Source organism: Cebus imitator, unplaced genomic scaffold, assembly GCF_001604975.1.
Source record: "Cebus imitator isolate Cc_AM_T3 unplaced genomic scaffold, Cebus_imitator-1.0 Scaffold10, whole genome shotgun sequence".
In the NCBI taxonomy this organism is placed as follows: Eukaryota; Metazoa; Chordata; class Mammalia; order Primates; family Cebidae; genus Cebus; species Cebus imitator.
Window position 1 is genome coordinate 6,378,809 of NW_016107325.1, and position 12,118 is coordinate 6,390,926.

At 36.4% G+C, this 12,118-nt stretch overlaps 1 protein-coding gene across 1 annotated transcript in view; it reads right to left on the reverse strand.

The window, feature by feature from the left end:
• Positions 1-12,118, reverse strand: part of DPP4 (dipeptidyl peptidase 4) — an 82,987-nt gene that overhangs the window by 40,978 nt on the left and 29,891 nt on the right. The window contains exons 5-9 of the mRNA XM_037745213.1: positions 5,847-5,899; positions 5,661-5,733; positions 4,776-4,896; positions 1,651-1,811; positions 2-114 (exon numbers count right to left, since the gene is read on the reverse strand). Of these exons, the coding sequence (XP_037601141.1) occupies positions 2-114; positions 1,651-1,811; positions 4,776-4,896; positions 5,661-5,733; positions 5,847-5,899 (521 nt within the window). The remainder of the gene's footprint in view (position 1; positions 115-1,650; positions 1,812-4,775; positions 4,897-5,660; positions 5,734-5,846; positions 5,900-12,118) is intronic.

A 12,118-nucleotide genomic window follows, 5' to 3' on the forward strand; every position in this document is an offset into this window, starting at 1 on the left:
CCCTATCAACATAGAAGCAGGAGCAGTGATTTGTATGGAAGTTGCATTGGTAATTGAGCTGAGAGAGTCTGTATTTACAACAAAGAACTTTACAGTTGGATTCACAGCTCCTGCCTAGGAGAAAACAATCACAGAATTGGTATTGACGAAAAAAATGTAACATCATTGCACACATTTTAAAACTATACAAAAGCGTCTGCATTATGGCCATAAAATTATCACAATCAGACACGTTCCAACAATTTAATATAAATAAAATGAACATAAGGGAGAGTCATGAAATGCAACCTTTTCATGGTCAGGCAGAAACAGAATACGTGTATATATATATATATATATATATATATATATATATATATATACACACACACACACACAGTATATACATAAAACTTGAAGGTCCAAAGCACTTCTGTTTAAATAAGGAATGTTTATATCTTTATAATTTATAACTTTGTGCAAGCAAGGATAAACCTCTTAAAATCAACTCTATTATTTGCAAATATACCCTGACTCCCTGAGACCCAAAGTCTTTGATGGCTGTCAGCATGAAGAACACCTTGGGCTCTGCCAAAGACACAATCCACCAGGAAAAATCAGTTTACCTGAGCCAACGATGTTAATTAGGAAGCCATCATTTCAACTCTAAATTCAGGTTCACCATGTTGGAGCTTTACGATCAATATTATGACAAAAACCTATAAAACCTTTTTAAATATACACATAGATCTTCGATTGACAGATTAGTTAGAAATAATATGATATTTTTAGTGAGAACACTTTATGGAGTTTTTTTGTGTGTGCCAGTTTCGCTCATCAAAAAATAACATTCCACTGAAAACATATCTCCATATTTAGTCTCTGATCTTTTTTTTTCTTTTAACTTCCTCTGTCTTCCTAAAACGGCAGTTCTTCATAAAGCAAATTGAGTGAGTTGGTAAAAATAAAAATCCCCTTTTCCAAATTTCTTACAGAAAAAACAATTTACTATTAGATTTTCCTACAGACAACACTGTGGCCATTATTATTATGGTACTAGTGAGGAATCCTTGGTTCCCTTCTTCTAAACCCCCTCTTCCCCGGCTTATCCTGCTTAACAAAGCTCTTCAATTTTAGTAAACATGCAACCCTGAGGGGGAGAACAGCTTTGAAAACCAAGACATAACACTATTATTCCAAATGTAGGACAGGAAAAATTTACATTAGTGCCAAATCTATAATAGAACCACTAAAACTAGTCATGTGTCCCGTTAATTAGTAATACAATCTGATATATAACTGAGCTTTGCAACTTCATCTAGGGCACAATCCAACTTCTACAAATGAGACGAGCTTCTGATTCAATTATAGCCTCTGTTTTCCTCCATTCAAACATTTTCATTCCCCCTATCTCTTTCAAAAGCATTTTCCCCATTTTTTCTGCTTGTCATTCCTCAAAGTTTTTGGAGAAATTACAAAACCTTAAATCACACTCTTTCCTCGGATAATAAAAATACTTTAAAATTGCCAGATGCTGTTGACTTCAGCAAGAGTAATCATAGCAAGCTGTTGAAGAAAGACTGACAATATTTTCATTAGCAGGAAGGGATTAAATGAAACCATTCTCTTCCCATCAAATCATGGAACCACTGTACAAACAGGAGCACAGACCTTTGGATATGGAATCTGTACAGTCTTTGGATACTGCAGTGACTCATCAGAGTAGAAGGAGTATTCAATAAGTGGGACTTCTGTGTCGTTAAATTGGGCATATGCTAAAAAAGTGCCGTTTGGAGACCACCACAGAGCAGAGTAGGCACTGAAGACTTCCTCTGAAAAAAGACATAAATTGTTCTGTTACAAGAAGTAGCTGATAAATTGGCTTTGGCATTCAAAATATTGTTCTCATTAGCTTTAGTAATTACAGTAGAGTTCAACTAATGAACCACTTTGCATTTGCTGGGCTTCCAAAATCAGAGTAATACAAATGAATAAAAATAAAATCTTCAAGGATATATCTGGATTGTAAAAATAAGTAACCCGTTGGACCATTTTAGAATATTTTAGCATGCAATATTTAATATAAGCTCTACATTTTTTTCTTTATCTTATAATCCTCTAAATTTATGCCTCAAAACATACTAAAAGTAAATTTCACACAGGAGGCTGATTCTCCTTTCTAATTTTCAAACAGTCAACATGCCAGCATACTCTCCCCAACTGGGCTCAATTTGTACTGAGCCCGCAGGGTACTGGTGGGTGGTGTGTAGCTCCAGGCTATCAAACCAATATGGTGCCCAGAGTTTACTACTCTTGGCACAAACAAGGTGTGGGAAGGATGGATTTAGAATGGCAAGGAACTCCATTGAGACCCCCTACTGAGAAACATCTCCTTGCCCAGCCCAGAAACTGAAAACTCCCTTAGATTAATATGCTGCTCTGGTGTATATGTTGATCGGTAAGAGAAGAGGGTCAAAGAGGGAGGCAAATAAATGACAGGATCATGCTTTCCAGTACATTGTTGGGCTTCTTCTCAATCTCTGGCAAAGATTGCTCGTCTCTATGTTTATTATGGGGTCTACACAGGGGACATTCAATCTCTGGCTCTTAATATGTTGAAAACTCTTTCACCAACTGGGAATGGAGGAGTTAAGTAGACTGGGTGGAAACTCTTCTTTATTCCACAAGTCTCATGTAAGTGTAAATGTAAAAGAAAAAGCATAGAAACTAGAATCTTAGGGTTGGGAAATCATGAATTCTAACCAGTTTTCAGAAGCCTGATACCTCTTTATGAGTTATTTCCAAATGCTCTTTTTCAACAACAAAAATAACAGCAAAAATAATTACTGCAATAAAATGTAATAATAATTATTGTGATGAGCAGCTGGCATTCGATGAGTGCTAACTATGCACCAGACATTGATAAGCAATTGACATCTATCATCTCAGTTTATGCTCACGACAACCCATTGTATTGATAAACAAAGTGAGACAAGCTTGAAGAGGATAAGAAATTTGTCTAGGAACACATGGCTAAGAATTGGTAGAATCAAAAATCAACCCAAATCTCCTTTAACTCATACTTTTCATCTTGGTGGTATACTGCCCTTTCCTGCCTCTATTTTAGTATTTCTAGTAACAGAAAACCTACTACTGGATTAGGCAGCCTATTCTTCCTTTGACTGCCTCATATTTATATCATTGATCTATACACGCTCATGTAGCAAGTTAGAATTTACAAAACATATCAATTTCATCTTCACAATGATCTCTGGGTGAGGATTCATCACTCATTTCACAGAAAAGGAAACTGAGGCATGAAGAGATTGAGTGAATTGCCTGAAACAAGAACTAGAACCCAGCCCTTATGACTCCAAGTTATGGTTTCTATTATACTAAGAACTTGTTCATATACTGAGTTGACTTCTCATTCTTTGCGATTTTTACCCATTGATTCTGGTCTACAATACAGCTGCAATGACATAAAATCCACATAATCAGAGCTAGATTTTGGTTTTGAGAATAAGTAGCAGGTAGTGATCTTTGTCTTGAATTAGTGGCTATTTGGAATGCAGAACATATTTTTCTATATTGACAATGTAATAATTTCCTTCTAGGAACTGAAGATATTAGACAGCCCCAAGCTCGAGCTGTGAAGCTGTTTTTCTGCATGCGGATGACCTAGTCATGCCAAAGACTCTCTCTAGCGATTATCCACTTTAGAAAGAATGATAGTGCTAGCTGCCATTTTATCTTCCAGAACACGAGCTGTTTCTGAGGGAGGGTCACGGCTTTGGAAAGAGGCCACTCTTGTCAATGATCCTGGAGGCTGGGTCGTGCTGTCCAAGTGTCACAGAATCTCTAAATAGCTAGTGTTAGTAAATTTCATTGTAAGTTTTAGTCAAGCACTTACTACTGGGACATAAAAATTTATATTTCTTTTAATGTGATTTGTTGTTGTTATGAGTCAATTAAACTTGACTTGGACTTGGTAAGAATGAAAATTGTCATAAAGAAAAACTATTTTTTTAACTACAAAGAAGAAAAAAATAATACGATGAAATACAGATGAGTCTTTCGAATAAGTATGAGGAAGCCTTGTGAACAGTTTGGAACAGCCTCAAAATGTCTTTTATCTTGGCAAATACAGACATAAAAATTGTTTTTCTAATATTTTCTAAGTTTCTAAAATGTGTTTCTAATAGTTTCTAAAACTCTGCATCCTAAAAGGGAGAATATTCCTTTTTAACTTTTTTGGTTTTATTAGTCATTTTTTCGCAAGCCTTTATAATTGCTTTTTCATTCCTAAAAACAGGAAATCATAGTTTGTCCAAGTTTAAATAAATACAAATTCTCTATAATATAGTCATTTTCTTCCCCTGTATCCTCCAACAAGCGGATGTTACTTTGTCACCTTCCCAATGTGATGGGACTATTTAGCTTTCCTTAGTAAATTCTGGGGTAGTTAGGCCTAGTTAGAGACATATCTGATATTAATCTGGAGGCTTTTATGTCCCGGTAAAGGCAGAAAATGTCTACCTCCACAGAAAAGCCTTTTGTATCAATAAACCAGAGACAAGAGGAGTATTGTCAGACAATGAGGGCAGAGGAGTGCTAGGAGTAAATTCTTGGTCTAGAAGACACCTGGTGCTGTGAGTTCTAAGAGAAATTTGATGACATTTTAAACAATGCAACTTATTTTAAAGCTCATTTAAATTTTACAATTTTAAAAGAAATGTTTAACTATTTTAAAACCTTGTAGATTTTCTGATTTGAAAAAGCTTCAAGGTTTCTACCTTCATAAACCCAGTCAGTTATTCCATTATATATTACATCTTCTTTCCCAGTCCATGTGATTCTGTGACTGGGTAAATTTGGTTCAATTTTAACATAAATGTCATTGTTCCAAACATATGCCTAGAAGGAAAAAAACAAGAATTGATATCAATAATAACATGTTATATTTTATCCTGGAGTTTTAGAAACACGTATCAGTTGCAAATGTAAGGCTTATCATAGTCAAATATTCAATTCAAACAGGAAGAGTCATTTACTCCCTCCCTCTCATTCTTAAATTACAAGTGCACAACCTATAATCCCAGAATAATCCTAAAAACACTAATGATATGTTAAAAATGGAAGCACAGAACTACCACTATTTGAATGCTAAAGTATACGAGAAAACCTAGAACACTGACCACTTCCACAGGATAATATATGCTTGTATATTTCTTGTATATTGGGAGAGTGAGTGGAGGAAAGGTAGTTACATTCTGGAAGAGAGAAGTTCAATGGCAGATAAACATTAGATCCATTTGTTAAGATTCTTTTGGACTTCTCATATTCTCCTAGCACTATAGAACGTAAAGATATACCCATAGTAACAGAGAACACAGAACTAGCAGAAAGCAGGTGTGACTCAGAAAATATCTAAGCACAATAGATAACTAGAACTTAAGAATTTGATATGCATTTTCCCAGTGAATAAATATTCCCTATGGGGACTTTCAGGAATTGCATTTAGTTTGATAAGCTAGTAAAATATTATCTTGGGCAATAACACTATATTCTATAGTAAAGTATTGACTTCCTAAGATGTCTGCTTTGTATCAGGGTTAGTAACTTCCGCCTATGAAAAATTTGAGCCAATATTTTTCTGACAAGAGGAGAGACTCACTAACCAATTTATGACCCATTGGTGACCATGTGATCCACTGTGTGTTGTTTGGAATCCTCTCTTCTCTACTCAGCTGCCTGGAAAAAGATAAAAGGAAACATTACCAAAAAGAATAACTCACACTGGGGTTTCCTTAAAAAAAAAAATGACACTAGAAAAGCCTAATAGATTTTATTGGGAAGTCACTGACCTTTTTTTTAAATCATAAATGTCATATGAAGCTGTGTAGGAATGCCTCCATTGCTATGAAAGAAAACAGACATTTCAGGCTTCTGTGATCCTTGATAATTTGGCCACTCACTGTAGGAGACCAAGATGATAGATTTGGTAATATATGGTTGTATAATTCTCATATGTTATCATATCTTGTAATTTCCTCCTATAATTTTGGGATTCAAAAGTATCCTGGAGATCTTCTGGTACAAACTCCTCTAGACTTCAACTACAACCTAGCTCTGGCACCACCTCCTCCAAGGAGCTTTCCCAGGACCACAGTGGACCAAAAATGTCATTTCGTACAAACGTTATCCCTAGCATTCACCATAGTATGCTAAGATTGCCTACTTAGGAAAATGTAAATTTTCACTTTTCACCTATCTTATTGGCAAAAGATTTAAAAGATATATGATGCTATTGCTGATGGTGATGTGAAGAAATGTTTAACTTCATACACTGATGATGAAATGCAAAATGTTATAAATTTTTTGAAAACCCCCTGGCAAGATATATTAAAATTAAAATACACATATCATCAATATTTTAACAACCATCTCAAGAAGCTAGGGATGAAAGTCAAATTTCAGTGACTGCAGAAGCACAGGGAAAGAAATACTTTTTTTAAAAGAGGAAATCAAACTAAATCCAAAGTAATCAAAATGAAATAAAGGTAAAAGCACTGATAAAATAGAAAACACACAATAGAGAAAAATCAGCAAAGCCAGAACTCAATTCATTGAAAAGACTAGTAAAATTGCAAACATAGTAAAACTTATGGGTAAAACAGTACAAATGACTGGTATCAGAAAGGAAAAATGGGATATCACAACATACTCCACAGATATTAAAAGATCATAAGAGACTATTATAAACATTTTTTGCCAGTACATTTTAAAAATTAGAGAAAAGGAAAAAATTTCTTAAAAAATAATTTCTCAAAAATGAAACAATGCTGGATAGTCTTATATCTAATAAACAAATTGAATTCAGAAATAAGAAGCTTTACATAGAGAAAACACCAAGGCAAAATAACTTTACCAGAAAACTCCTTGTTATTTGTTCAAATGAGTTGAGAATTTATTCCTACACAAAAATCTATACACAAATGTTTGTAGCAGCTTTATTCATAATTGTCAAAACTGGGAGGCAACTAAGATGTCATCCAACAGATGAGTGGATAAACTGCAGTAGATCCATATAATGGGAACTTATTTAGTGATAAGAAGAATGAGCTATTAAGCCATAAAAAGACATGGATAAATCTCAAATACATATTGCTAAGTGAAATAAGCCAATGTGGTCAGGTTACATATTGTATGATTCCAACAATAGGACTTCTAGAAACGGTAAAACTATGGAGACAGTAAAGAGATTGGTGGTTGCTTGGAGTCTGAGGGAAGGAAGGATGAAGAGCTGAATCACAGGGGATTTTTAGCACAGTCAAAGTAATCTGTGTAATACTATAATGGTGATACATGTTATTATATGTTTCTCAAGAGCCATAGATTTGTCAGAATTCACCACTATAATGGTAGATGCATGCCATATATTTGCCAAAACCCACAAAGAGTCAACCCTAATGTAAACTATGGACTTGAATTAATAATGATGTATTAATATTAGCTCATCAGTTATAACAAATGGACCACACTAATGCAAGACATTAATAATAGGGGAAAGTGGAGGAGGGAAGACAAGGGAGTATATGGGAACTCTCTGTTTATTTTCTATTAACATAAAGCTGTTCTGAAAAATAAAGTTATATTGATTAAAAAAAAAATGAATCAGAGCTAACCAGATGACTTGGAAGGAGTTTCACATGGTATCGGGTGAGAAATGCAATTTATAAAAAATATAGAATTTTATTTTTATAGACCAAGTAATAACTAAAAACATCCCTATATATTTTCATAGAGTTATATGAACAAGAAGAAAAATATAAAAATATGGAGAGATATACATTAGACTTTAGAGAGCCAAGTGAAAAAGGGAAAAAATAAGACTGAAGATAAAAATGTGTATGATCACATATTTGCATTTATGAAAAATTATGTCTGAATATAGATGCATATATAAGTTTAAGATATTTTCAAAGAAGTTACTTGTCTATATGTCTGCCTTCTTTACCATACTCCTAGAGGTAAGAAATTGTATCTTATTTATCTTTGGATGCCTGGAGTCTATTCTAGCGCAAGCCACATAGTGAGTGTTCAAGAAATACACCAAATTACAGTAAAATTCAAATGGTACCAATGAGGATGAGATGGATTAAACAGGTATTCCGAGGATATCCAGGTATATAATAGTAGAACTGAGACACGAAGTCAGAGTTCCTAACCTTAACTACTTAGCACTTCTCACCCTCCTATGCACTCATGTCAACAAATATTTGTTAAGTTCTGCTTTTCACAAGTCATACATTCCTTTCCTGAATCTTGAATTATTTTGACACACCTCATGCTTGTTTCTGGGCAACCTCAAGCAAAATATTCACTAAAGCCAAAAGGTGTGGTACAAGCTAAAAATATTAAGATGGACTGAGATCAGCATGACAAACTATCACGGATTGTAAAAGAAAACCCGTGATGTTCAGTATCTTTTGAAACTGATTCATTATTCTATTTAGTCTATAACCACTGGTAGTTATCATTTATCAGATATCACTGGATAACACAAGGCCCCTCCCATGGAGGAGCTATAGTGGAATGGAGAATATGAAATAGTAAACTACAATAAAAGAATCATAATTGGTTGTGCCTAGGATATAATGGAGGTGGATGGGAGAGACAGGAATCATAAATTAGGCCTTGGGGAGGCAGAGAGGATTATGGAAAAGATGATTCTTTGGTTGAGGTTAGTGATAGAGGGTGACAGAGAAAGAGTAAAAGAGCATCGTAGCAAAGAGAAGCTGAATGCAAAGATAGAAAAGATCACATTTAAGAGCACAAGCTTTGGAGTCTTCTAACTTGGATTTAGCGTTTCACTGTGTAATATGAAGCAAGTTTCTTTCTAAGCTTCAATTTTCCTTTTTGACAAATGAGAATAATGCCAGCAACAATCTCAGATGTAAGAGAATGCATGGGAAACACTTAGCAGGGTTCTGGAACATTGTCGACATGGAATCAATGACACAACTATCTCCAGCGCACTAGGCAATGAGCAGAGATGTTAAGAGAACATTCATAACAGACTGTGGGGATACTTATTCACTCGTTCACTCACTCACTTATTTATTTATTTGTAGCCACAACCTAGAAGTGATAATTAGTCATTCTAGATGCACTAACTCAGTCATGGAGAAGTCATGTAGCAGAATCTAAAAATCAGTGAAAGGTAGACCTCCAAGGAAATGTAATCAAATTAGACTTTCCTTTCTTCTAGATATGTTTCTTAAGAGCCAGTCAAAATATATATGCTGTACAGAAAATTCTATTGGACACTCTTGGAAGTAAAAAATAGAAATAAAAAAGTTGAAGATATAGATCCCCACTTTCAATAGCCTTAAAATTTAGTACTTTGCAATAAAACATGTATTCATTTAACAGTGATGGTTAGCATGTGCTATGTGACCCTGTCCTAGGCACAGAGGTGTGGCAGTGACTAAATCGCAGGGAAACTAGCACCAAATACGGCAGGCAACAAACAAGCAAAGAAATCAATGACAAAATATCACAAAATGTTGTGATTAAACTACAATGGGTTAACATGACAGAGACAGATTTGTGGGGTGTGGGTGGAAGCATGCGGCAGAGGGCAATGCTAAGTGACCCAACAAATCTGGACCTGAGTTAAATAGAGAGAACCATATGATGATGGGGAAGCTTCCATGAGGAAGGAATAGCCAGTACTTTGGCCCTTAGATGGGAATGAGGGTGATGCTTGAGAAAAAGAAAGTGCTGTGTACTTAGGGGTTCTCAACTCAGCATCATGGAATCTCCAGGAGGCCCACAGCTATGCTGAGTTAGTTAGTTGCTTTGGGGCAGGCCACAGATATCTGTGTTTTTTTCAAAAGCTCCTCAATTAATCCTAAGGTGCGGGTGAGGTGAGAAGCACTGGCCAAGCATGCTGAGTGCAGGAGAAGCAGGTAGGAGATGTGTTCAGCTGGGCAGACTATGCTCCAATCACATAAGCCTCAGGATGCCAGGGTTAGAGCTGGCATTTTATTTAGAGTGTGATGGGATGCCACTGGAGGCAGCATAGGTTTGGCATAAACTAATTTAGAATTTAAAAGTAGTATGCCAGGCACGGTGGCTCATGACTGTAATCCTAGTACTTTGGGAGGCCGAGATGGATGGATCATGAGGTCAGGAGTTCAAGACCAACCTGACCAACATGGTGAAACCCCATCTGTACTAAAAATACAAAAATTAGCTGAGGGTGGTGGTAGATGCGTATAATCCCAGCTACTCGGAGGATGAGGCTGTAGAATCGCTTGAACACAGGAGACAGAGGTTGTGGTGAGCCGAGACCCACAATTGCACTCCAGCCTGTGCAACTGAGACTCCATCTCAAAAAAAAACAGAAACACAAATCTATACAAAAATTAACTCAAAATGAATCACAGACTTAAATATAAAATACAAGACTATACAACTTTCAGGGAAAAAAATCTNAAAAAAAAAAAAAAAGTAGTACTTTGGATACTGTCTGAAGCATGGATGGCAGGGGGAAGGTGACAGAGTGAAAAAAGCAAAAGTAGTTAAATATACAGGTAAACTCCAGTGATGCAACAAATACAAATCTCCAACTAAGGACCACCAGTGGAATACACCTGTTAGTGCACATCAAATGACATTTGTTTAACCTGGCTATATAGTAAGGTGAGCTGGTATTACCTTTGTGTTTCTACCTTACCTTCATGTGTTAGTTCTTAACATGGACAACTGTTATTCAGCGGTTCTCAACCCTGCTTGCCATTACAATCACCTATGGCAGTTAAAAATATACTGATGCTTGCCAGGCACTGTGGCTCATGGTTGTAATCCTAGCACTTGGGGAAACTGAGGTGGAAGGATCATTTGAGGCCAAGAGTTTGAGACCAGCCTGAAAAACATAGCGAGACCCTATCTCTTAAAAAAAAATTGAAAATTAGCAAGGCAAAGTGGTGCAAACCTGTAGTCTCAGCTACTCAGGAGGCTGAGGTAGGAGGATCACTCAAGCCCAAAAGATTGAGGCTGCCGTGAGCCATGATCAGACCACTGCACCCCAGCCTGAGTGACAGAGTAAGACCTTGTCTCAAAAAAAGAAAAAAAAAATTACTGATTCTGGCATTACCCCAGAAACGTCCATTTACCTATCTGGGGATCGTACCTGGACACTGGGTATTTTTAAAAGTTTCTCAAGTAAATCAAGTAAATGTATTCCATAGATAGCAATAAGAAACAATTAAACAAATAACACATTAACTGGAAACAGATGCATTCAAGTTGGTACAGGATTCTGATTCGTTTATGGTTAAGTTTAGCAGAGCATAGAGTCTTCATGTCCAGGAAAAGGAGCCCAGCCCAGAAAATCCAGAGTAAATATTATGATTGAGAGTCACCATCCTGAGATGGTCAGTGCAGTAAGCGAATGGTTTGCTTGGCCTGAGTACAGCAGTGTTGGTATGTGTGTTGGTGTGTCCTCAATATTATTTGTCTCACAAAAAAAAAACAAGATCGGGGTGGGAATCCTACCTTTGTATTTTGCTTGCAACACAGGGTATCTCTACAAGTTTTTAATATTCCCTACACTTCTCAAAATTTCCTATACTTGAACAACTGTTGTCAAATCCATGAGTAACCAAAAAGCTGCAGTTAAAGCTAGGGTGATCCACATCCATCCTAAACATGAAGAGGGTGTGTGATGAAACTGTAACCTTTCCTGAATGTGTGAGGATTTGGAGTTGGGCTGGGTGACTGGGGGAAGCTGAGTGCTCTCAGTGAATTCTTTATGATCGGTGGTGAGGTTCTCCTCCTTAGAATACTTTGTATATGGTGGGGCCTGAAGGTTGGCAGGTGGTCTGGGCCATCTTGCAGAACTGCTCTGGAGGATGGAAAGTTAACTATTTTCTTTACTTCCTTCCTTCCTTCCTTTCCCCTTTCCCCTTTCCCCTTTCCCCTTTCCCCTTTCCCCTTTCCCCTTTCCCCTTTCCTTTCCTTTCCTTTCCTTTCCTTTCCTTTCCTTTCCTTTCCTTTCCTTTTCTTTCTTTCCTTCCTTCCTTCCTTCCTTCCTTCCTTCCTTCCTTCCTTCCTTCCTTCCTTCCTT